Here is a 25,835-nt window from a genome sequence, read left to right as displayed (position 1 = left end):
GAAACTCTTCCCCAGGCAATGCTGCTGCTTCTGCTGCTGCAGTCGCAGTCGCTGCTTGCCTTTGTTGTTGCTTTTGTCTCGCTCTAAAGTGCAATGGGATAGCGAGCACGCTCATGCTGTCTCCTTTGCACAACTCGACACGTTGCGCATGTGTTGGTGAGTGTCGCTGTGCGCATTGCCCGACTGCCTGCCTGCCTGACTGTGTATGTGTTTGTGTGCTGCTGAGACCCGGTCTCTGTCGCTGTCGCTGCCGCTGTTGTCTCCGGCTTGGTTGCGAGGCAGAGCGACTGCGTCATTTCAGTTGCTTTCGAGCAAGCGACGCAAACGGTTCGTAATTCGTGCGCTCTTTGCGAAATATTTCCAAACAAAACACAACACTCCAAAAATATTCAAAGTCGCGCGTGCGTAGTGCGAGAGAGTTTAGTGCAGTTTTGAAATAGTTGAACAACATTGTGAAATACTCGAAACTAAACTGAATGATGAGTGCATAAAACATAAACAAATTGTAAACACAGCGAATAAACAAATTTTTGATAAAACTCATCAATTGAAACACTTTGGGATTAGTTTCAATTTGAACCAAAAATAAAAACAAACGCTAACAAAATGGTACGCAGCTTGGCTCAGTGGACAAAAACGTTGAGTTTTCCCTCACGTCTGTCGCCCAATCGCAATTCAAAGGATTGCTCCACATTGGCCAGCCCAATGCCACCGCCAACGCCACCGCGCAACAAAACCAAAGGTCACAGCAATTGCGCCACATCGCGCTCCTCCTCATCGACAGTGTCCTCTTCCCATTCATCGTCGGCTGCTTCACACAATTCCCCAACACCGGGAAGCAATAGTAACAACAATAACAACAACAATATGCCCATAACGGAACTGGAACAGATCGTAAGTGTTAGCCTCTCTATTATTATTACTTTTTTGTGTTGGTGGGGAGCGGGAATTAAACTTCGTGCTTTGCGCTTGACAGCTGTGCAAACAGTTTTGCCCTGATAAAGATAAAGCTCGTTGACCTCTTTGCAATTGGAAATGGAAATGAAGCCCACAATAAAATGTCGTAAAGCTCACTTATCATTAGCAATCAATCAGTTAACTAAAGCAAATAGCATAGATATGTCAAATAGAGGCGTAAAACTGGTAGAAAAAGTACAGGAAAAATGCATTATAATGAAAACAACTCTTGCAATATTCAGTATAATAAAACTATATTATTTCTTCAACTATACTATGATCGCTTTATTGCTCAACACGTTCATCATAGCCTGGCTCCACTGTTGTGCTGGGAAAGTAAAACAGCAGCGATAATTGATAACCAAACGCTATGATTTCTAGGCTAGATAAGCGAGTTTTGTTTCTCATGTTGACAGCCTACGAAAACAACTATCGAATCGCTTGATCGATTATCGATAAACGCAAGCGAAGGCGACCTCCATTCGGGGCTTTGCTATTGCAATTATTGTGACCACCAGCAGTTGATGGCCAAGTTGAAAGCAATTTGGCAAAATGCTCGTTTGTCTAAATGCTCTGCTTCATTCAAATTGCCAGACCCCCTAAGCACACACACACACACACACTATAGAGAAAGAGGCACACATGTGCGGGAAAATAGACATAAAAAAAACAACAAATCTGAAAAACAAACAGGATGTCGCCACGCTTGAACTGCGCTGGGAATATACGAGTATACTCCACGAGTGTGCTTCAGAATGGGACATCATCGTTAAGGGCGCCCAGTTTGCAGCAGACGCGACACATGTGCACAACGTGGCCGACAATTGTCGGTGGCACATGCAGCAAGGGCAATTTTGACATAGGGAAACTCTTGAAAGTGTTAGGACTGAAGCCTGGGAAAATTACTGGAAAAAAGACATCGAAAAAACTCAAAAGGTCGCGTTTTGATAGCGAATGTTTAACTAGGCGTAAGGAATGTTACAGTTGTAAACTTCCAATTCCATGTGGATATGATGAAGATAAATTTTAAGATATGATGGACATAATGTGAGAACTTCAAACAATCGAATTTTATAGATATTATATAAACAGTTCAATATCAAATTTAAACAACGTTGCATTGCTATCTTCTGTAAGATAATTTGTTATCTATTTCAAAATGTTTTAAATAGTAGCTAAATTAGCAATGTACTTCACTAAAATTTTTAAAACCAGTTAAGATTTGAATACCAATTTGGTTATAGTCATATAAAATCCAAAAAGTATTTCTAAAATATTCTAAATATTAAATAGACAAAGTATAAAACAAATGAATTATCTCAACAATATTTCGCAAAACCAGTTACAAATTATACACAAAATTGCTTCAAATTAAAGTCATAAGATTTAAAAAATAAATAGCTTGAGATATCTTTGCCACTTCAAAATGAATTTCAGTTAGACAAATAATAATTGCTGGCAATTTTAGACAGCTATTCAAAATATTAATTTGCTCTTCAATCGGCAACTGTCAATCAAAATAAGTATAAGCAATAACGTCACCAATTATGGTTGCTGATTCATGACTCTAGAGTTCTGAATCATATAACATATATGCAAAATCGAAACACATCATTCTCGAAGTTTATTTACATAATTTCATGCCAAGAAAATAGCTGCGCAAAAAATGCTATTAACTGCAATTTGTAGAAAAGGTCATCGATGTAGTATCCCGCTGAAAAGAATCAATTGCATAGCTTCTACTCGATGTCCGAACTGAGTTCGCATAGTTACCAACAATATTCAAGTATTCATAAGCATGTGGTGCCACACCCGCAGACCACGACAACTGTTGGCAACTAGCGCAATACGTGCCACAACAACAACAATAAGAACAACAATTGCGACTACATGCCACACTTTTCAAACGTTGCTTATGGAAAATCGTGACCAACAACTTTGGCGCCGCTACCGAGGCGTCGTCTTGTGGCATCCACAACTGGTGCCCCAGTCAGTCCAGTCGCATCCCCTCAAGCAGCAAACGACGAACGACTAGTGAAGCGAAATGCCAAAGTTGAAAGGCGTCGTCTGCCCAATGGAAGTGGCCAACAGCGAAACCGTTAGAAAAATGCGCTTATATAAGTCAACAAATTGGCAAAAGAGTCGCAGCGCAAACCGGAGCTTGTTGCTTGCCATTTGCTGGCCAGCGAAACGAAAACGAGTTTGCGTTGTTTTGATTTTTCACAAGCCTGCCGCTGGAAAAGTTGTTTGCAAGCGGCTTTTCCAGTCGCTGCAGCCAACAAACATCCTTGGCCAAAGGTAAACCAGTTAACCGGTTTTGCGTAGGAGTTTGCTACTCACCAAAAAAGAAAAAAACAAACTATAACCACTTGCCACATGCTGCATACCGGGACGCATAGCAACTAACTGTTTAACAGGCTGCCTGGCATAACTCTGAGAGCAGCAGCGGCGGATGAGGCGATTGAAGCATTTCCGCCGAAGCTTTTCCCACAAATTAAAAAAGAAAATCGACTTGCTCCAATTGAAAAGTTTTCCTGTTTTTCCCACAGTCGGTCTAGCGAGGATCGCCGCAAAACGTGCTTTAGAAATTGACTTTGATTAGCATTTCACACCTTGCTGTTAATGACACAAATTGTGAATGCGAGGAGAGAGAATGTGTGTGAAGTGGTGGATCTAAGCTGAGTCAACTGTTTTCTCTTGGATCTGGTCAAGAACGTGGCAAATACTAGCACACAAAAATATTGCCGCGAACACAGCACTAAAATTTTTGTGTGGTTGAGCAGCCAACGAACCCCGAAAACTAAAAAATGCGCTGGCTTTTAAACTTGGCCAACAGCAAAGTGTCAGCAGTTGTTTTATTTCCTGTCGCTGCTCCGCCTCTTCTCCAGGCAGCTGTTGTTGTTTTCCCCCATTCACAAAAATGTTACAAAACAGCAGCTGTTACTGCTCCCCGAAAAAAAAGAAACACAATAAAAACAAGCTAACGCAGCACAAAGTTCACCTGCAACACGAAAATTGCAAAACACGTCGCAACAACAACAGCGAGAGACGAATGAGATGCTGCAACTGCGCAGTGTGAAATTAGGCAACAGCGCTTTGAAGTTTGGTAATGTGCAGTGTGCACGATATTTAGAACATTTGCCAAACAGCTCATTTAGCTGTTTTCAAGCCAAATATTAATGCAAAATCAGCAACAGTAACATAATAATGTGTGTGTATGTGTGAGTCTACACTTTTATTATTGTTGTGTGCGTGCAGGTGCAGAGCGTTTTACCTGTTTTGGCAGATCAGCTGCTCTCCCATTAAAGCGCTCTCTCACTCTCATTCTTGATCTCTTTTGCACTCTCTTTCGCGCTGAAAACTCGTTTCTGGCTTTGACCATGTTTTGTTTTCATTTTTGCAGCTGTCTGAGAGATACACATAAGAGCAGCACTATGTATTTATCATCTATACCATCGCTATAAATACCGTACTTGATGTTGTTGTTGTTATTATTGTGTAGCATTTGCAGCTCTTTGTGAAAATCATAAAACTACGCATCAGCTGTTTTCATTGCCTGAATTTGAAATTTGCCAACGCTGCACTTTTGCAAGCTGAGAAGTTTGCTGCATTTTATTGGGTCAGCTGAAGTCGAGCCAAGTCTTACGCCCATTTTTTGATGGAGCATATTATTTCATCATAATCATCAAACGAAAACCTGTCGCACAGCTGTTTCTTCGGGCATAGAAGACGACGCAACTGTGGGAAGTTTTCGGACTGAGCAAATACGCAAAAGCAAAAGCGCTCTAATTTGATACGAAAACATTTAGCACAATTTCCAAATGCTTTGAGCAAACACAAAAAACATAGAAGAAGAAATAAAAAACATATAGAAATGGCAGCTAATTTCAATGCACACGTACTACTATTAAAAGCATGCCAGAGTCGAGAGACCCGAGACCCATGCCAAGTTTTGTTTGTCTCCCATTTCATATTATATTGTTGGAGTTGGGAAATTTTGGTGCGTGGAGCCATGTGGTGTCAATGTTCCAGTCTCGGTCCCTGTCTCTGTCCCTGTGCTCATTGTGTGAGTGTGGCTCTAAAAACTATTTTGGTTAAACAAACTCGTAACACACAAAAGCAGCAAACGGAAGTGGCCCGTGGTGCAGTTATAATGCTCGATAATATTCTATGCAAGGTGCTAAGCGACCTCATCAAAGACAGTCGATTGTTCGACGGGCTGCACAACTGCATTGATGATCTTTCAGTTAGCATGTTGACAGATCGTGACAATTCGAAACTGAAGTGAGAGAAGGAAACTTGAATAGGGGAGAATTATAGTAGAAGTAATAGCATAGAATACTACGATCTGATTGTCACAATGATTCAATCAAGAAATCACAATAAAAACCATGCTATTAATTAAGCTTTCAAGTAAGCAATGACTAACTATTTAGTAAATGAAGCTATTCTATTATTAACTGCGCATATCTCCATCAAAAACCTAAACAGATTGCCCCCTAAAATGCACTTCCTCCGCTCCCATCATCAATTGTCTATTAATAAAACAAACATGCCCAAAAACTTAAATAAAAATACTGTGTGTGGTGCTTCCAGAAAACTTTCCAGAAAAGCATAAACAATGCGTTGGCATGTGAGAGAATATGTAAGATTAAATTGCTGGCTGATTGGGGCCAAAACCTCCCCGACAGAAGCCATAAAAAGCCAAACAACGAAAATAAAACAGACAGCATCCCCAACTCCAAATTCCAACTACACAAATATCTATGAGCGCCTTGAACTTTATGGAAATACACTTTAGAGCGAGTTGGGAGGAGACCCATGCCAAGAGCAAAACAGCGGAACATGCTTGAAAAATGTTTTTCACATGATTTTTATGAGGTACCAAGTGCAGCCAAGTGGCCTTAAATGATGGCAACCCAAATGCTGCAACTGTTGCCACATTCGTTGGGTTTTTTTCTCCTTTAATTATAGCAGTTTTTTTTAGTTTGAACTTTTGATGAATATATATATTTTTTTGGTTGTTGTGTTTTATGTTTTGGCCAAGCTTTCGTTTTCATGCCTCGCACGCACAAATTGAATTTTAAATCGTTTGTTATTGTATAACAAAGCATTAAAATCACGCGTCTTTCGGTGCAGTTCATTGAATATTTGATTGTATTTATTTATTTTCTCCCGTTTTTTTTTGGCAAACTTTTGCTTTCGGTTTGGAGTTCAAAACACCCAAAACAGTTTTGCTCAAGGCAAATCACTTTGACAGACATTGACGGACTTGAGAGATTTCTTAATTTTCCGGACGCAGTTTTAACAGCTAAACTTGGATAATTATATAATAAATCGACCCACGCTGTGTGGTCGAAAATGAACCTCGAAATCGGAATAATTGCCACAATAAAAAGTCAATGATCGCGCTAATTCCTTCTCTTCTACTCCCTCCTCTACTCTGTCTGCTGTTTGATTTCCTTGTAAACAACGTTGACAAACATTTGGCAGGCGGCTTTTGATCTTTTGGGTTGAAGTTGGAGTTGGAGCTGGGGACGTACAAGATGAAGCCTCTTTGCCTTACTTCCTGCTGCTGTCAGTGTAAACACATGCATTTGTTTAGATTGCCAGCACATTGAGTGGCAGCCAGGATGCGGTGCAAGAGTAATATACAACTCCAACTTCAAATCCACATAAAAGTAGCACCCATTTCATAAGTGCAAATTGGTCCATGACCTGATGGCTTCACAAGTGGAGTTCAGCATTGGATGGCTACAGTTCAAGTTAATATACTTTTTTTAGTGCTCTTTTGTCATTTGAAGTTGACATAAAACAGCAGAAACTTGTTTTCACGTTAAATTAAATTACCAGCAAAAGGCAATTCCATAGAAATATGTACGAAGTACATACCATATATGAGTATGAGTGTGTATTTATACTTTTATTCTTTTTATCCAGTTTTGTGTGTTTCTGTTTCATGCTTTACGCCCATTCCCGAGAGCCCGGCTCATGTGTTAATTGCTTATTATATCTTTCGTTTTGATGTCATTTCTACAATGCTGGGAGCTGGAGATGGTAGCTGGAATTGTACATATACATACTACATACATAAATATATCTATCTCTCGGTCTGTCTGTCTACCCTAAGCTGAGTTGAAGGGGCAAGCAAATGCGAGGGGCAACATGTTCATTTATCAAAAGTCAAGCCACGCTCGTTGCCCGGGCGCCGACGACAGTTGCAAACCGAACTGCAGATAAGGTCAATTAAAAGAGTCAACCGGAAATGTCGCGACGCTCGGTTAGGAGCCCCATTCCAGCAGTTCAGCTCAGCACAGCTCAACAAAAGAGCAGGGAGTGGGGGGGTGCACATGTGTGTGCGTGTGTGTGTGCAGACTGATCACTTTGACTCCATCAAATTATCCATGGCATATATTTTAATAGTTTTCCCAATAAATTTGTCAAGCGATGAGGGTGAAGTGGCAAGAAAATTCTCCAGTAATTAGATTTATGGCGGATCGTAAATATTTTCGCACAATTTATAATATTAATCTGGCTGCACTTCATAACCATGCACACGCCTCCCGCCCATTTCACCCATTAGTAATTAATGCGAGAGGACAGGAACAGAAAGAGAGAGAGAGAGAGAGAGAGAGACATTAAAAGAAATTTTCCAGTTCTTCCAGAGACAGCGGCACAAAATGCAGTCAAGCGAACTGCAGTCCCAAAATGGAAGACAGGAAGTGCATGCCTCAAGAACTGGGAGCGTCATAGTGTGTGTGTGTGCGTGTGTGCTTGTGTGTGTCTAAGAACATGCACATTCATGTGTAAATAGTTAAGGGCTTCGATTGGTAAAAATGGGAAGCAAAGGTGTGAGTTTGCAGGTAGCGAATGTCTTTAGGTAGCCTAGGAAAAGGCGATAGCATTGATGAGATTCACAAATAACAGGTTCGCTTGTCTTTAAAGAGATAAGCCATTAAGGTAATTCCTCAAAATATATGCTTATCAGCTCAAAACTAGTGTCATTGCAGTCACCTAACATATAAAAGTGCAGTGCCAACTCTCAGATTTAAACAGTCAACAAACGCATTTGCAGTTGCCAAGTTGTTATGGGTTTTTGGCAACGTCTTAACAAAGTCAAGAGCAAAGTGAGTGCAGTTAGAGAAAAGTAACTAAAGTGTGAACAACTCTAAGAAAGTTAAAGTGTCTTATGAAAATCAAAGGGCAAAGTGAGAGTAGGAGAAAATTAGCAAAAGAACGTTTCTGCAACAGAAGATATTTGGTGAGATTGAGGTAGCTAAAATATTGCTAAACACTACTAAAGAATTAATTTAGAAAGTATTTCAAAGTATTAAGCAGAGTTTAAAGATGAATAAGTAAGAGTTGGGTTCAACTATTGTGTAGATAAACTGTGAGAATTTAAGTGAAAATGTTTCCCAAAAAGGGTCAGCCACTACTAATATCATACAAAAATTTCGTATAAAGAAGTTAAAGTTTTTATAGAAACCAAGAGACACCAATAATAATAGCCCGCTCATTAACTTAAAATTTAACTAAAATATTACTTTAACTACAACTCAATATTAAATCAAATGTCTTTCACTTACCAATTGCAGATCTATCCCGGTCCCGATCCAAAACAGAACATCATGGGTTCCCTGGTCTTTTGCATACACCACAAGCAAGGCTGCAAATGGTCTGATGAGCTGCGTAAACTTAAGGCACATCTTAACACATGCAAACACGATGCCACCCAGTGTCCCAACAAATGTGGCGCACAAATACCGCGCATAATGATGACAGATCACTTGCAATACACTTGCACTATGAGACGCACCCGCTGCGAGTTCTGCCAAAGCGAATTCTCAGGAGCAGGTCTTGAGGAGCACAACGGCAGCTGTGGCCAGGAGCCGGTGTATTGTGAGGCCAAGTGCGGACAGCGCGTGCTGCGTGGTCGCATGTCGCTGCACAAGTCCAAGGATTGTGCCAAACGTTTGCGTCGTTGTGCCCACTGTCAGCGTGAATTCTCTGCGGACACGTTGCAGTTGCATGCGGCACAATGTCCGCGCACTCCACTCGCCTGCCCCCAGCGCTGTGATGCGGGTCCCATTGCACGGGGCGAACTGGAGGCGCATCTGCGTGACGAGTGCCAATCGCTGGCGGTGTCGTGCAGCTTCAAGGAAGCCGGTTGCCGTTTCAAGGGTCCCCGGCAGCTGCTCGATGCGCATTTGGAGAACAGCGCTGCCGCACACTTATCCATGATGGTGGCGCTGAGCAGCCGACAAGGTCAGCAGATACAGATGCTCAAGTCTGCCGTCTCCAAGTTGTCCATTAACTACACCGGCACGCTGCTGTGGAAGATCACCGATTGGTCGGCGAAAATGTCCGAGGCACGCGGCAAGGATGGCTTGGAGTTGGTATCGCCACCTTTCTACACCTCTCAGTACGGCTACAAGTTGCAGGCATCGATGTTCCTCAATGGCAACGGCCCAGGGGAGAACACTCACGTTTCGGTGTACATTAAAGTGCTGCCCGGAGAATATGATGCGCTACTGAAATGGCCATTCTCGCACTCCATCACATTTACCCTGTTCGAGCAAGGCGCTCAGAGTGGACAAGGCGGTGTGGCCGAGTCGTTTGTGCCCGATCCAACCTGGGAAAACTTCCAGCGGCCATCGAATGAACCGGATCAACTGGGTTTCGGATTTCCACGCTTTATCTCCCACGAGCTGCTGCACAGTCGCCCCTTCATCAAAGGCGACACGGTCTTTCTGCGCGTCAAGGTCGATCCCAGCAAAATTGTGGCCGTCTAAATAGATAAATGATGAGCTGTAGTTGTAAGCACATTTACTCGACTTACGTAAATACTGTGTATTTAAATTGTGCGAGTAGATTTAGGTTCGCCCCTCCCCTAGACTAGCTCATAGTCTAAGCGTGTATATAGTAAGTAGCACTGTCAGCTTCGGGCGTTGTTAGCCACATGGTTCTAACTGGCCTTTGAATGCCGACTGCCACGCCTACAGCGTAATAGTCATACTTTATATAGTTAGTTTGATTAAGGGTCATTTGCAGTGCTGGAATTAAACCAAAGCATACACACACATAATAATAACACACTCCACAGACGGACTAAACAACTAAATGTTCACATTAGTAATAGTAATGGTACTAATAATAAACGTTATATATAAATAAATTAACAGAAATAGCTTAGCTCGTAAGCAAGTTCGTGTCTTAAGTCTTTCGATATAGAGTTTTATATTTGTATTTTTTGTGTGCGCTCGTCTCACGTCACTTTCAAAAGATCTTCAAATTAGATCGTACGTCAATGAAATATTACAAAAAATTAAATAGATTCTTAACTTGCATGTACATAGCATAAACGTTATTCATTTTAGTTAAGTCGACAAAAACTGCATTAGTCATTATTACCATTATGAACAATTAACATAACAATCAACTTTCAATATAGTCACATAAGCTTATGTTTTAGATCCAAGTCAAGTTTATAATCGTAATAAAAACATCAATTACAATACCCATTAAACCAAATTGCGTTTGTTCCTTTTTTTTGTTGGAAAACAAGGATCTTCTCTTGCAGTGGCTTTACTTAACTTAAAAAATGAAATGGAACTGACCTGAAATAATGGATGATGAATGGTGAATTGTGTTGTATGATGGAATGTTTGTGTTTCAATTTTAATTGCTAATAAGTGTGTATGTTGACTAGGGAAATCGTTTCTTAAGTAGACTCTCCAGCTTGCGAATGCCTGTCTGTGAACTACCATCGGCATTCTTATCCGCACTGCCCGTAAAACTGCCCACGCTAAAGATGAAGGCACGCTTGGGCGTAGAAGTCGATGCGGTTGTGCTTGTCGCTGTCGTTGTCGTGGAATCTGTTGATGAGACAACTGTGTTGTCGTTATTATCCTCAGTGACAATGGCGGATGTTTCACGCGCTCCATTTGCCAGTTCCTCCTCGCTATTGGGTGTCTCGATTAGTCCGCTAACAGCGGCCGCTGAAGCTGTGTGCTTGAAGAGATCAATCAACTGCAGCTGATCCACACGTTTCACGGCCTTCATGTCGAGTATCTTTTGATACTCGGCTATCGTTATGTCCGGCAGGAGCTTAAGCACTTGTTGTGTGAAATGAGCTGGCGGTTGCACCGGTGTCATAACCACTTTGATGATCATTTCAGCACGCGTCATGTCTTTTACTACCACCTTAGTGTAGCTAGTTGGCGCCTTGCGATTGACACTCGAACCCACCGATGGCAGCTCAAGCAGCGCCGTTTTCAACGAGTGCGTATCTAGCAGCAACTGCTCACAGCCCAGCACATTGTTGGAACCATCGGATAGTGTTAGTTTGCATCTATATAACACATTGATGAACTTGGGTATGAAGGCAGCCACAAAGCGATGACAGAATTGTGTAAAGTATTTGCGAGAGCTGGCGAGAGTGTCGCGTATGGTGGGCACCGTTTGCTTAAAATTGCCACAGATGCTACTAATGAAGGCACTCTGATCGCCCACATTGCTAATGTGCTGCCACTGCACCTTAGCCATGGCCTGTAACGAAGCCTCGCAGCCCGCTTCCAGATCCTGCACTAGCAGTTGAATGCAATTCGAAATAATGCTAAAATGAGAAAGTCTTAACACGCACATTCAATATAAATACCTAATTCACTCACCGATGAAACACATCCTTCTCCTCGCTCATATCAATCTTATTCATATAGGCGGCCGACACTTTCTCCTTCAGCTTCTCCTCCAGCTGCTGCACCGTCTCCAGACAATACTCGCCCGTCGTCAGCACACAACAAATTCGCACCAAGTCGTCACGTCCAAAGCGCTGTGTGTCCCCTTCTTTCAGAAAGTTGTGGAACACTTGTCCCGCCGCCGTCGACAAGTTTTGCATGTCACGCGTCAACAACGAAACGCTTTTGCCAATCGAACTGGTAGTATTGGTTACCAACTTAGGAGTGCTGCCCTCAAGCACTTTTGCTGCGTATTCGCGTAAATACTTTTTGAAGACTAAGGCCAGATCGTACATGGGTTGCTCGTTGCTCAGCTGATTGCATTGCACCATGCACTTTTTGTAGAAGACAAAGAGATCGCCGGAGCTAGGGTAAACTGTGGTCTTGGACTCGGCAAACTTGTAGGGTTCTTTGGACATTTCGACGAACTTCTCAAGCAATTCGGCGAGATTACGATCAATGCTGCGTATATATATGTCCAGATGCGGCTTAAAGCACTGTCCAATCTGGTCATGGAATACAGTTATTGTCGGTAGTGTTTCAGCTGTTGCTGGCAATGTTAAGACTCTCGTTTGTTCCGTTGTTGTTGCACCCAAAGTGATGCCCGTGAATCGTTTGGAGAGCAACTGCTCAAATGCCTGTGTTTTGTTGATGGCGAACAGCAAGAGTCGCACATCCATCTCATTAGTGCGCTTGGCCATGATTTGTGACAGCTGTTGACGAGTTTGCCGGCAAAACTCCACTGTGATGCGCTCGGAGACCTCCCAATCCAGCGGAAATACAGCGCCATACTTATCCTCAAAGTCGAGCAAATGGCGTTTGAGCCATGCATAACGCTTATCGATCTTGTCCAGCCAAGCAATGTCTTGATTCTCATGAAAGAGATGCATATACTCCTCCAGCTGCTGGGCAATGAACCACTTAAGCAGCTCCTTCTTCACTTTGGCATCCAGCACAGACAACACCTTGCAGGCATCCCCCAGCTGATTCAAACCCAAGCGATGTTGTGTGGATGGTTTGCTGGCAAAAGCCTCCTTGAAATCCTCGGTAATTTGCTGTGCCAGTGTCACCTGGATTTTGTCCACGCTTTGCGAGAGATTCTAAGGGAAAGAATGTCTGCTAGTACATATTAAACCTGATTAATCCAAAAATTTACCTTGATTTCCTCAATATCTGAGTATTGCTGAAAATGCTGATTGACTTCGGTGATCGCCTGCAACGGATTCAAGATTTCACCGTAAGATCGGCGCTCGATCAGCTCATTTAGGCTCTCAATGCCACCCACAAGCATATGCAGATGATTAAGCGTTGTGATGGCCGACGTTAAATTCCGTTTGGCGCAATCCAATTGTTTAATGTCGCGGGTGATTTCCTTAACCATTTCCTCGGTGCGCTCGGCGCGCGTCTTTACATCGATAATGTGCGTGAACAGCGAGCTGATCACCTTCTGTGCCTCGCACAACGCCAGTTGGCCATCCTGTCCCGTGTTCGTCTGACCCCTCACCACAGACCGAATGTTGTCATCAATAAGCGAGACTTCGCATTGCATTCGCTGAATTGTTTCATCGATGGTTGCCAGTGATTGCTCGTTGGGAAACAGCTGATTAATATAATCCACTGTGTTAAAGTCGGGTGCATCCATAGGATCTTGTTCATCGGTTTTCAGCACCTACGAGTAATTGCAATTCTCATTAGCACGACTGCAACAGCTTGAAAGTTCGTGGCATATGCGGGGTGCAGCTTTTTTGCCTACCTTGTCAATGACTTGCTTTACTTCCTTAGAAAACTGTATTTTATTGGTGCCCATCGTGTGGGTGTTCGAGACATCGCTCTCTGCAGTCCCCACAGACTCACTCATTATGTAGTTTTTCTAAGTTCTGAAATTTTTATTTCTTTTACAATTTTCACTAGATTTGTCGACACTTTTTCGCTTTGCGCTTCAGATTTGCCATTCTCCGCGAAACGCGGGCATTCGAGAATTTGCAATCAGCTGACGGGCGCACTGACATTAAATGCGGTCACACTACGCACAGCTGACGTTCTTATTGGCACCTATAATAATGAGCGGCTATTATCAAAAGTAAAAGTATATGTTGTAAGCATTTACAATATAAATAATTCAAATAAATGTATTAAATTCGTAATCTGATGATTATGATTATCACCTTATGTCTTTTAGGTGGCAGTCTGTTACAAACGTTTCACTAATAAATTTCTGTGGAAATAGAAATTAACACCTTACAAATAAATGGAAAATTAGACACTACAAATTTATTTAATTGTGTACTTAAATTGATAAATCTGATTGTCATTTTTATTGGTCACGATATTATAGTGTTGCTCAACAACGTACATAATAATAATTAAATATTCCTATATACATACATATAATGCGATGCTAATCAGAGTTTATTTTCTTTTAATTTTTCACATATAATATTATATTATATTATATATATTCATATTATATAATATTGTACATATGTACATATGTATGTATATCATCAGTCCATAATAATAATAAATAATGAGTTTTCATACAAAAAGTTTTTTCAAAAAATTTCAATCTTATTGAAATATTTTTTTAATACATATTTAAATTTTTTAATTTTGTTCGTTGTTAAATAAAGACACTTATGATCCGAATATCTCGCCCACAATTTCAAAGCGGAATATAGTGCCATCTAATCCACTTAATAACTACACCCACACTAGTCAAACAAGCTCGCAGCTTCGCCTGTGTTGCATTTTGATATTTATTGTTGTTACGAATACACATGCACTTATTCTCTTATAATTTCGCCAACAATTTCAAAACATAAGATTGGATATCTTACTGTGAGATTTTTATCAATCGGTTTTATCAGGACTACCAGCTTATGTCGTCCTTGGGGAACAATCAATTGTAAATCCGTGCCCCCATCTGTTGTAAATGTTTTATGAATAAATTTTGACTACGGATATGGAAAGCAACATTAAATGCATTTTTTTTTAGTTTCATTAGAACTTACGCCTTTTAAAAAGCATGTCTTCTTCACGTCATCAATGTTGATTACATGCTTAGTCCAAAACATGTACCATTGCTTTCGTTCATCAAACAACTCATTACACAAATCGTTAAATCTAGCGCTTATTACGGTATTGACCCATTCTCGACGTTCAAAACGATACAACGTTGAAGTAGTCTGAATAACATATATTTTAATCATACCTTCAAATTTCCTTAAAAATTATAAATAAAAAAACAATATACTACTTCAAGGCGATCGGTTGGGTCGTAATTCCAGTTAGATGAGATATTTCCTGATATCATTAGTTTATTGTCAACCTCTTTTATTTGTAGCTCTGAAAAATCCAAAAATTCTCGAATATCCTTGACTTTGTCCGATAGATGAGCACATGGGGTAAATAGATCTTCATTTTCAAATTCTACCCGATAGTGCACTGCAGTTGTGACTCCTAGCAGCAAGATCACTATTTCGAAAAATAACCAACGCTTATTAACTGTATTTTCCATAATAATTGATTTGATTTTGGGAAATTTAGCGTTATTTATAAACGTAAATTTGTGATTATATTATAAATATTTTGTGTGGTTAATTATATACATAAGTAGTTAGGGGCGTCACTCTATTAGTAATTGCTATTTTTTTTATCAGACACGCTAATGTACACTATAATTAAATATACACATAAACATTTTCCAATATTATATATTGTTACGATTTTCCGATAAGACATGGAACAAATTAAAACCTGTGGAGGCAGAAAATATTTTGAATAACTGTGCATTGCCAGCCTATTGACATTTTTAAAGTTAATCGAATTATGAAACAAAGCACTTGGATTGAAGCAAAGAGATGATAAAGCTATCAAAAGTTACCAAACACGATTCAAAATTGTTTAATTATACATTATTAAATGTGTGTAGTGTTAGGCAGTTTTAAATATTACCGCCGAATTTTAAAAAGTTGGCAGCCCCATCTGTCGATTACATGTATTTAGAATGTGGTCACACTGTACGCATATATAGTTTACAGCTGTTTGAATATTTTGTGTTGCTCGTTTTCTGTAAATATTTTTGAAAAATTCGCACGTTAAGCGAATAAAATGCAAATAAGGTGTTTTCATCCTTTTATGCAACTCCAATAAAACAACTAGGATATACAAAATATGCTGCTCCCTCAAGGCAAACTATGGTTTGACAAACAACAGTTACTAAAAGGTTTGTCGACAATTTCGTGTTGATTTCCATTTCATTTTAAAGTTTACACTTTCCGTATTCCAGCATAATTTATATTTACAAGATGAGCGATCAAGTGAAACAGCTGCGTGACAAGAAGATGCCCAGAGCGAGCAAAGTGTACAGCTGCCCACAATGCAACTACAAAGCCAATCGCTCTTACAACCTTCAACGGCATATGACGAATCATTACGAGAAACCTCCAAGAGAACTGCAGCACTTTTGTCAAACTGCTGGTTGCACATTTGCCACAATGCGCTGGGACAATTTGCGGAGGCACATGCAAAGAGTGCACGACGAACCGAAGCACAGAGTTGAGGATCAACTTGAACTCCAGCCAAACAATGGGGACATCGAAATAGAGCCCGTTACGGAAGTTGCAGAATTAGCGCCCAGCGATGAAGAGCTTGCGTCCATGTTTATTGATGTGATACCAGTTGAACTTGAAGAGGAGCAGCCATCTCCCAACACTAACCTAAACACGATTCCGAGCAGCAAGGAAACTCCACAAAAGGTCAAGAAGAAAATAGGTAGACCAAGGTAAGTTATCAAATATCTTTAAAATGTATTGTTCTCGAATAACATGTGTAATTTGATTAGAAAAAAGAGCGGCAAAACCAAATACTACGAATGCACAACATGCGAATATCGCACCAATCGAGGCTACAACATTAAGCGACACATTGCCAAACATATTGCCAATAATGGAACTGAACTTTTGTTGCACGTTTGTGTAATAGCTGGCTGCGGATTTTCAACGCCACGTTGGGACAATCTTTGCAGACATGTTAAAAGGGTTCATCCTGAATCTGAAAAGCCTCCAGCTGACAATTGGTGACGAGTCAAGAAATATTAAAGTGCGATAGAACACAGTTACGAATCTTTGAGAAAGGAAAAGTATAAAATCTACATTTCAAACTCACTGAAAACAGAAAGCTGTCATAAAGCTTAAGGGCGGTTCATCATGAGTCTAGAAGGCCTCAATCTGATAATTGGTGAACTCGAAATTATTGTTAAATAAAAAAATATAAGATTGTAAATATTGAGTGTGGAAGAAATATGTAACTAACAAACTTCATGTTTTAAGTTGTAATTGTATTAAATTATTTTTATCATAAAAAGTAAGCAATATTGATAAAATGTGCATTTAAAAAAAATAAATGAACAGTCAAAATGATTTAATTTTGTTTTGAGCGAAAAAAATATAAATCAAACAATCATTATTTTTCTTTTTGTTAAGGCCAAAATACTATAAAATTTCCTTAGATTAATATTGATGAAAAACACTTTAGAACTATGGATGATACACATAGATAATATATCCGTAATCTATATAAATATGTATTATAGAAAATAGCTGGTTCATGAGAATGATTTTTAGTAATATATGTCCTTTCATACCCTATTCATGGTTTCCAAGTTTATAAATAAAAATAATCATAATTTCTATTAATCGGATTCTGATTTTAATATACATATATCTTACTAACTACAACTGTTAATATCACTAACTATTAAAGTATTACTGCGTGAAATAGGAGTTGCTCATGGAACCGCTTCCACTGCCACTTCCGCTGATTGTAGTGTTCATGCCCAGCATAGATGTGTCGCGCTGTGATGCGGTGGCCATTCTCTGATAACGGGCAATGTGATCCAGGGAATAAGGTAAAATAGGGCGAACACTGTGCATCTCTAGCAACGTCAAGTTGTCCAACTTGGCATAAGTGCCTTCCCCCTTAATGAATGCATCAATAGAGGTGCGCAACTTCGATTCCCGTATATCAAATATATCCTTAATCACTGTGCGCAACTCCTCGCAACGGGGCACATCATCGGGCGCTGTGCTCATTACAAGCTGAGCAACCACCATGTAATGCTCGCTGGGCATCTTTGTGAAGAATCTGGATACCAATAGATTGATAAATATGAGATCATTTGCACACGTGTAAACTTACTTGGAACGCTTCTCCTCCTCTTTGATTTCCTCCAACGTTTCGAGCTCCATCCATTCTGGCGGTACAATGCGGCATTTTTGTTGTTTTCGCAGATGCGCTGCCAGCCACAATGGCACAAAAACCGGAAAACCAGCACGGAATGGGCCCACAGAGCCATAGATAAGATGCAGTGGCTCATTTGAAAAATTTGGTATAATGCTTATCATGCATTTTTCGCCAATAAATTCAATCGTTGCGGGATCCATGATCGTAGATTTTTTGTAAACAATAGAAACAGCGGGACCGCACGATAACGATAAGCACAATACCGCCCGATTGGTGACACCAGTTGATGCATGTCAGTATTTTAATACCACACAATAAAAATTATGTCGCCTATGGTCTCACAGCTGACAAAAGCTGATTGATATGACAGTTGTAGGAGGGTGGCATCAGCCGTTACTTGTTTTCGGATTTGAATTTCACTTGCGTCAAATAGCAAATAGAATAGAAATGCAGTGTACCTTGTTCGGGTTATCAGGTGCAAGCATCGCACATGACTCAGCTGGCTGGTTAGATTATAGTTTTGATTCGCATCTATGATGCTATTGCAAATTCCAGGCATCATCACGTAAGGCTCAAGTCGAGCGTCATGATAAGCGCATGAATGCTAGACATGATCAAGCGTTCAAGTTCACCAATATTTTGTGTAGACGCAAGTAAACTTATATATACATATATATATATTCATATACACACAGATGTGTGATTATAGCTAATCCCTGCACTATTTTCACCCAAGCAATTAACCAAATCTAAATCTTTAATGCATTGCATAAACACAATTTTTTCTACAGAAATTGCACAGTGTGTAGGAGGAGAGTTTCTTATCAGCATTGTTCACAAAGGAGACTCACTGAGAGCATGCACTCCATCAATAACGGTCATTACAAGGTTAGGATTCGGCTTACTGTTTACAAATCCCAGAGAATTGCAACCTGCGATTGGCTCTAAAAATAGAAAATTTTCTGTGTACAATTCGGACGGTTCTTCTTCTTCTTGTTCATTAAATGACAACTACGTAAATAACAACATGTTGACTTATCGCCTCCACAGACATACTATACTATATATACGAGAGACGTGTGTTTGTTCAGGCTGATAAAACCGGACAGAGCCGGTGATAATCAGAAAACTAAGCTCGTCTTGGGGGTTGTTGTAAATGCTAAGATGAGTGTAAAACTCTGTTGAGAAGTCCAAACTCCTTGAACCCACTTCGATGATGGCTCAAAAATGTATTGACAGCCCAGCCAGCAGTCTTCTGGAATTTTGTCGTTTGTTGTGGCACGCTTTCGCACATACATAACGAGCTGCTGACTCTATTAATAAGTATAATATTATATTGAACGGATTTTCTGATAAGGTGGATTCTATGTGTGGATCATCGTTGTGGAACCTGAGATGGCCCATCATTAAATTTGGAAGAAAAGTGCGAGTTGAGCGCGAGTTTAGCATTAGTGCTCGTCTATTTTTGGCAGGGTACGGAGCTGCTGGCTTCCGCGATAATTCCGGCATTGTCGTTGTCTTCATCGCCAGCCAGACTAGAAGAGAGAACAACACTTTTTGTTATTATTGTTATATCTATTAATTGCATTCACACGCGAAGTGCAGTTTTTTTCGTTGACGAAAGATAAGTGCAGAGTCTGAGCACCCAAAGCGATTAGGAATTCTTGGACTAACGTTTTTTCGGCAAAGAGACGAGTTCTCCTTCTCTCACACCTCCAACAACAGCTATCGCACACGGTAAGCGTTCGCTTTGTCCGGCGTAGTATATATAGGCGATTGATAAGAGCAGTCCACAGACGTCAAGATCGTTGCATCTCCCGACAAAAGCCAATCTCAGATCAGCCGTTGCATTGTTGTGTGCAATTAGTTGTGAGCCACAGAGCGCAGCGTTCACAAGTCCCGGGGGCTAATACGCTAGGTGACATCTGTTATCAATCAAGATCCTGTTCAGTTTACGACTCGCGCTTTTGGCCAATAAAAAACTCAAAAAAAAAAAAAAAAAAAAAAAAACACAAAAAGCGAGACAAGCATCCAATTGATCATCAGTCTGCATTGCTTTTTTCCACGTTTCAAAACAGTTCCCGTACTATAAACTATATATATTTGAAACGATCGTTTCAATATGGCTGACACGGAGATCATTGTGACCAATGCCGGAGAGCCATCCACGAAGGCCAGCCTTATTGTGGTTTCGAATCGTTTGCCCTTCGTCCTGACTCGTAATGCCAAGACCAAGGAACTGGAACGCAAAGCCAGGTGAGCAAATTAATTTTAAAAAAGTTGCAAAATCTTTGAAAATATTTATGTGAACGTATGTGTCGTGAAAGTTTTTTTGTTGTAAATGATAGAAGAAAATATTTTAAAATATTATTCCTGCCTTTACAAAAATTTTCAAAATCGTTTCCTAAAAAAGTGCCTTTAAAAATCAAAGAAAACAGTTTCTTTAATCTGAGAATAATAAAGAAGTGGTGTATTTTTTACAAACTATGAAAGTAACATATATTCTCTAAAATCGCAAACTTGATTATTCTGTGAAAATTTTAAATGCATTTTTATCATTGAAACCTTTTTAAATACAGTGCGAATAACAAAATGTTCATGCCTCTAAAATTTAAATAAGTAAAAGTTGTTTAAAATATTTTAATAAACATTACATAACTCTAACATAAAAATGACTGAAAACCGCTGGCAAAAAAAATGTTTGCTGACAATTTTAGTGATAAAGAATAATTACTGAATTATTGAGAATTATACGTGATAATGACCTAGTATGTAAAAATATAAACATATACATATCTTAAGTGAAGACTCTATTTTGAATTCTTTATCGTAGATTTTTCTGCTAAAAAAATACGATTCTATAGTCTATAGTAGTCTATAGTCTACTAGTCTATTCACTTTAAAGCTCTGGCTATCAATTACAGCCATTTCCGTCAATCATATTGTTTGTCTTTCAAATTTGAAACAAAGCAAAGTGCCAACTAATAGGTTCATTGAACGAGTACAGTCTTTAGTTGACAATTAATCGGCTAAGCCGAAAACAAAGCCATAATCCCCATATATTATATATATATATACTATATATAATAATAATAAAGTTTATATATTGTGACAATTTTTCCACGGATCAGCTTATCAAGAAGGTCTCGTGACACTAAGACGAGCTGTTCTCAACATAGCAAACTTTGATGATAGATCAGAAAAACCATGTATAGAAATCAATTTTGAAAACTAACCCAATTGGAATCACGGGCATACAATTTGCATTTGGAGATAAGCTCTCGCCTAACCCCCCGATAGGGGAACTGAACCACCTATGTATGCCTCTCGAAGCGCATACTCTAGATCTTGTTTCCACACGCTTCTTACGATTACTACCCTGTTATCAGCGCAAAATACACAGAGAGTGTTGGAGAGAGATTGAGGGAAAGATGAGCAAACTGAATGCAAAGTCTGGCGAACATAGATGATATTAGAAAACAAATTCAATAATAACGCTGCCTACTGTTATCAGCATTCGTCCATTACGCGTTTTTGACCCTTGCTGCCCAGAGACGCCGCCACGACGAAGACGACAACGTTAATGTTCGCGAAGTGATGTTTAAGAAAAAAAAAGGGGTCCATAATTATATGTATAGAGGCGTCAGCAAGCTTTCATAAGCTGTCAAGCTGCGAACCTGACACTGAAAACCCCTCATCACGTGCTCGCCGCTTGGTCTGACCTAATCAAAACTAGAACTAGACTCTTACTGACCCTACTCAAAAGCAGCGAGTTAGACTGTCTACTAATTTTTAATTTTGGGGGAGGGAGTGTATAAGTATTGGCCTCTGAGCCAGAGTCTAGGTTGTTTACACTCACATCGTATCAAGGTATCAGGGGCACTTGCTCATTTTTTTTATGGTTGCGTCTTATCAGTAACAAAAGCAGCATCTAGTGTCAGTGTCATTGTGATGCACCCTGCACATAAAATGGGCTGCACTCTATGTATATAAATTTCATACTTACTATATTTTAACTTATATATGATTTACCTATCTGTCTGATTGCAGTGCTGGCGGTCTTGTGACTGCCGTCTGTCCGGTGGTTATCAAGGGCAGCGGTCTCTGGGTGGGCTGGTCCGGCATTCATCTGGAGGATCCCAATGAGGCAATACCCGAATCGAATCCTTACGATCAAACACCTACAGCTGGCCTTAAGTCCGATCAGGTTGTCTCAGTGAATATCGATGCCAAGATCTTTGACAGCTACTACAATGGCTGCTGCAACAAGATCTTCTGGCCACTCTTCCATTCGATGCCAGGACGCGCCAATTTTGGTGGCGAGCATTGGCATGATTATGTCACGGTTAATAAGCACTTTGCTGTGCGCACCATTGAGGCGCTGGAGAAGTGCTTGGCCAAGAACAATGGAAGCGATAAGAGTCCACCGATTGTCTGGATACACGATTATCATTTGATGTTGGCCGCCAATTGGGTGCGTGAGCATGCCGAGGAGAAGAATCTGCCGTGTCGCTTGGCTTTCTTCCTCCACATTCCCTTCCCGCCATGGGACATCTTCCGTCTGCTGCCCTGGTCCGATGAGATCCTACAGGGTATGCTTGGCTGTGATTTGGTTGGTTTTCACATTCAGGACTATTGCCTGAACTTTGTCGACTGCTGTCAACGAAATCTCGGCTGTCGTGTGGATCGCAATAACTTACTGGTGGAGCATGGTGGACGCACTGTGCGCGTTCGCCCTCTGCCCATTGGCATTCCCTATGAGCGCTTCGTTAATCTGGCACAGAATGCACCCAAAGTGCTGAAAACTTCGAAGCAACAGATTATTTTGGGTGTTGATCGCTTGGACTACACCAAGGGTCTGGTGCATCGTCTAATGGCTTTCGAGGCGCTGCTGCTTAAGTATCCGCAGCACAAGGAGAAGGTGAGTCTGCTGCAGATTTCGGTGCCGTCGCGGACAGATGTCAAGGAGTATCGTGAGCTCAAGGAGGAGGTAGATCAGCTGGTGGGTCGCATCAACGGACGTTTCACCACCGCCAACTGGGCGCCCATTCGATACATTTACGACTATGTCAGCCAGGATGAGTTGGCGGCCCTCTACAGAGATGCTGCTGTCTGCCTAGTAACACCACTCAGAGATGGCATGAATCTGGTGGCCAAGGAGTTTGTTGCCTGCCAAATCAACGAGGTGCCTGGTGTGCTGGTCATCTCCCCATTCGCCGGAGCTGGTGAAATGATGCACGAGGCGTTGCTCTGCAATCCGTACGAGGTAAACGAGGCCGCCGAGGTCATCCATCGCGCCCTGACCATGCCCGAGGATGAACGTGTGCTACGTATGGCGCGTTTACGTCGCCGTGAGGCCGAGTGCGATGTTAGCCATTGGATGCGTTGCTTCCTCAAGGCCGTGGGCGCTTTGGAGATGGACGACGTGGGCACCACCATCATGCAGCCCGTCTCTGTGGACGACTTCGATGACTACTTACTCAAGTAAGCAGCTCTTAATGCAACTAACACTGTATCTAAGCTTGACTTTATTTATTTTTCATTTGCAGATACATCGGCTACAATCACAAGTTGGCTTTACTGCTGGACTACGACGGTACCTTGGCGCCCATTGCTCCTCATCCTGATCTGGCCACACTGTCGCCAGAGATCAAGAATGTGCTCTTCAAACTCTCCAATCACTCCGATGTCTATGTCGCCGTCATCTCTGGTCGCAACGTCGACAATGTCAAGAAAATGGTTGGCATCGAGGGCATCACATATGCGGGTAATCATGGTCTGGAAATCCTGCATCCCGATGGCAGCAAGTTTGTGCATCCCATGCCCATTGAGTACGAGGACAAGGTCAGCCATCTGCTGAAGGCATTGCAGGACTCGGTGTGCCGTGATGGCGCCTGGGTAGAAAACAAAGGTGCGCTGCTCACATTCCATTATCGCGAGACGCCCGTACAGCTGCGTCCCGATATGGTGGACAAGGCGCGCAGTCTGATCGAGAAATATGGCTTCAGGGCAACGGAGGCGCATTGTGCGCTTGAGGCGCGTCCTCCAGTGGAATGGAACAAGGGTCGTGCTGCGATCTATATATTGCGCACATCGTTTGGTGTGGATTGGAATGAGCGCATCAAAATCATCTATGTGGGTGACGATTTGACCGATGAGGATGCCATGGTGGTAAGTAAACTGACAAGCTCATTAAGATTAGGACTTGCAGCTAATTGCATTTCTCTCGTTGCAAACAGGCTCTCAAAGGTATGGCGCGCACATTCCGCGTGACATCATCGGACATTGTGAAGACCGCTGCCGATCATCGTTTACCCTCAACAGACTCCGTTTACACGCTGCTCAAGTGGGTGGAACGACACTTTATGGGACGCAAGGCGAGGGCCAATTCGTTGACTTATCGCCCCACCAAGGGCGATGGCGTCCAAATGCAAATGTCTCTCGAGGTGGCCTCTTCTGCCAACAGTCTCGATGTCTAAACCGCAACAGTCAAGTCATCCACACACACGCACACACACATACATGTAATTTCTAAGATTTAACAATAAAGTAAACCAAATAAAAGTCAACAATTCTAGCTTATAAATTTACAATCAATTTGGTTAAATGCTATGGAAAGTACAAACAGTAAGTGTAGCAACTAAACATAGAGATGGCAAGGGGTCCACTAATTATGCGACAACACCAGCCAAGATATGATGAAGAAGAATAGAAATATGGGATAGACGGCAAGCGGCTTGCGATGTGGCGGCTGACTCTGTCCCAGAAAGATGAATGAAGCTGTCGAAGAGTAAGAAAACAATATAATGCCATAAAGTATGTTTAATAGAGTTGTGCTCACTTACCATACGTTGCCCAGGTAAAACCCAATGTGGTGGTAACAAAGCGCAAAAAGAAAAGAAAACGTGTGTGCTTCGCCATCAAGATCACGCGACAAATGATCAAGGCCAACGCTACGGGAGTTAGGCAATAACCGAGTACACAAACCGATTGGAAGAATGATCTGTAATTCATAGTATGAACAAGTAAGTTAAAGTCTATAAATGAAATCAATTTGTAAGACGTTCTAAAATAAACTTAGTTTGCGTAGAAAAATATTAGGTCTAATCGAACATGAATATGTTATCAAATATGTATTACATTATGGGGTAGTAAATGGACCCGACATGCATTCCCTTTCACCTTAGAAAAATATACAATCTTGTACTCACATATTGCCACCTAGCAGCTTGGAGTTGAGCGTTACAATGGCAGCACCTATCCAAACAATAACAAAGACCTGAGCAAACTCAGGCCCATTGTCAGCCATACTGTCTGCTGACGAGGAGCCCTGAAGTATGGTAGCCATTAAGGTGCAGAGCACCAATGGACCCCACAGATCCCCTGTGGAAAACATAAAGATAACATAAGATAAAACTGCTGACGCACACAAATGCACAAACTGAACACTAGTGTAATGATGACGTACAATCGCGAAGCAGACTCGACTTCTCTTTGGGATAGAGCACATGATAGAACTTGATGCCCACAGCACGTATATCCCGCAGCACAGTTTCACGAATAGGTTCATCCAGGGTATTATAGTCGGGCACACCATTCTGTGATGTGGTTGTCGTTGTTCGTCTGCCGGGTATCGACATGTCACCCTCCAGTGAGGGCGATGTGTTGACGTCCTCAAACATCTAGCAAGAACACAAGTGCACTTTAAATTTACAGATTTGCTGAAAGATTTTATTAGCGCTTACATCCAATTTAGCGTCCATTTTATAGCAGCAGTTTGTTTAGGCGAGCGCAGTCGTCATACAAATATAATGCAAATCCTAAATGCAACAACAATTTTTCCTCATCTGTTATCGCATGCGCACAATCGATTGCACCAACTACATGTATCGATAGGCT

General features: G+C 41.2%; 7 protein-coding genes across 11 annotated transcripts; 3 read left to right on the top strand and 4 right to left on the bottom strand.

Annotated features, from left to right (window-relative positions):
• Positions 1–240: 240 nt before the first annotated feature.
• LOC117564152 (TNF receptor-associated factor 4) lies at positions 241–9,749 on the top strand. The gene is made up of 2 exons (XM_034242818.2): positions 241–894; positions 8,553–9,749. Exons 1-2 carry the CDS (start codon positions 607–609, stop codon positions 9,747–9,749), a joined length of 1,485 nt encoding a protein of 494 aa, XP_034098709.1. The 5' UTR covers positions 241–606.
• LOC117564151 (vacuolar protein sorting-associated protein 53 homolog) lies at positions 9,584–13,702 on the bottom strand. 4 transcript variants are annotated; one of them, XR_007954464.1, is made up of 6 exons: positions 13,447–13,702; positions 12,850–13,362; positions 11,628–12,793; positions 10,575–11,572; positions 9,797–10,010; positions 9,584–9,745 (listed from the first exon to the last, which is right to left on the bottom strand). XR_007954464.1 is itself a non-coding variant. In XM_034242817.2 (4 exons), exons 1-4 carry the CDS (start codon positions 13,549–13,551, stop codon positions 10,663–10,665), a joined length of 2,694 nt encoding a protein of 897 aa, XP_034098708.1. In that variant the 5' UTR covers positions 13,552–13,702; the 3' UTR covers positions 10,060–10,662. The 4 variants fall into 4 exon arrangements, 1 of the variants encoding a protein (XP_034098708.1); XR_007954463.1 differs by having other exon boundaries at positions 9,584–10,010; XR_007954465.1 differs by lacking the exon at positions 9,797–10,010.
• Positions 13,680–15,057, bottom strand: LOC117565338 (uncharacterized). The gene is made up of 4 exons (XM_034244388.2): positions 14,950–15,057; positions 14,705–14,878; positions 14,531–14,647; positions 13,680–13,745 (listed from the first exon to the last, which is right to left on the bottom strand). Exons 1-4 carry the CDS (start codon positions 15,004–15,006, stop codon positions 13,680–13,682), a joined length of 414 nt encoding a protein of 137 aa, XP_034100279.2. The 5' UTR covers positions 15,007–15,057.
• Positions 15,058–15,712: 655 nt separating this feature from the next.
• On the top strand, positions 15,713–17,111 carry LOC117565586 (zinc finger protein 333-like). The gene is made up of 3 exons (XM_034244784.2): positions 15,713–15,918; positions 15,982–16,476; positions 16,537–17,111. Exons 2-3 carry the CDS (start codon positions 16,001–16,003, stop codon positions 16,772–16,774), a joined length of 714 nt encoding a protein of 237 aa, XP_034100675.1. The 5' UTR covers positions 15,713–15,918; positions 15,982–16,000; the 3' UTR covers positions 16,775–17,111.
• An 88-nt stretch (positions 17,112–17,199) lies between these two features.
• LOC117565588 (probable DNA replication complex GINS protein PSF2) lies at positions 17,200–18,194 on the bottom strand. The gene is made up of 2 exons (XM_034244787.2): positions 17,892–18,194; positions 17,200–17,837 (listed from the first exon to the last, which is right to left on the bottom strand). Exons 1-2 carry the CDS (start codon positions 18,134–18,136, stop codon positions 17,459–17,461), a joined length of 624 nt encoding a protein of 207 aa, XP_034100678.1. The 5' UTR covers positions 18,137–18,194; the 3' UTR covers positions 17,200–17,458.
• A 1,204-nt stretch (positions 18,195–19,398) lies between these two features.
• LOC117565584 (uncharacterized) lies at positions 19,399–24,508 on the top strand. 2 transcript variants are annotated; one of them, XM_034244781.2, is made up of 5 exons: positions 19,399–19,673; positions 20,015–20,192; positions 21,987–23,420; positions 23,486–24,107; positions 24,176–24,508. In XM_034244781.2, exons 2-5 carry the CDS (start codon positions 20,059–20,061, stop codon positions 24,413–24,415), a joined length of 2,430 nt encoding a protein of 809 aa, XP_034100672.1. In that variant the 5' UTR covers positions 19,399–19,673; positions 20,015–20,058; the 3' UTR covers positions 24,416–24,508. The 2 variants fall into 2 exon arrangements, with proteins under 2 accessions (XP_034100672.1, XP_034100671.1); XM_034244780.2 differs by lacking the exon at positions 19,399–19,673 and having other exon boundaries at positions 19,779–20,192.
• On the bottom strand, positions 24,509–25,819 carry LOC117565587 (protein YIPF6). Its single transcript, XM_034244786.2, has 5 exons — positions 25,682–25,819; positions 25,405–25,618; positions 25,148–25,319; positions 24,782–24,939; positions 24,509–24,716 (listed from the first exon to the last, which is right to left on the bottom strand). Exons 1-5 carry the CDS (start codon positions 25,697–25,699, stop codon positions 24,604–24,606), a joined length of 675 nt encoding a protein of 224 aa, XP_034100677.1. The 5' UTR covers positions 25,700–25,819; the 3' UTR covers positions 24,509–24,603.
• Between the last annotated feature and the right edge of the window lie 16 nt (positions 25,820–25,835).

The sequence above is a fragment of the Drosophila albomicans genome, chromosome 2L, assembly GCF_009650485.2.
Source record: "Drosophila albomicans strain 15112-1751.03 chromosome 2L, ASM965048v2, whole genome shotgun sequence".
Classification (NCBI taxonomy): Eukaryota; Metazoa; Arthropoda; class Insecta; order Diptera; family Drosophilidae; genus Drosophila; species Drosophila albomicans.
The sequence above is the reverse complement of the archived record's forward strand: the minus strand, read 5'-3'. Positions and strand labels throughout refer to the sequence as shown.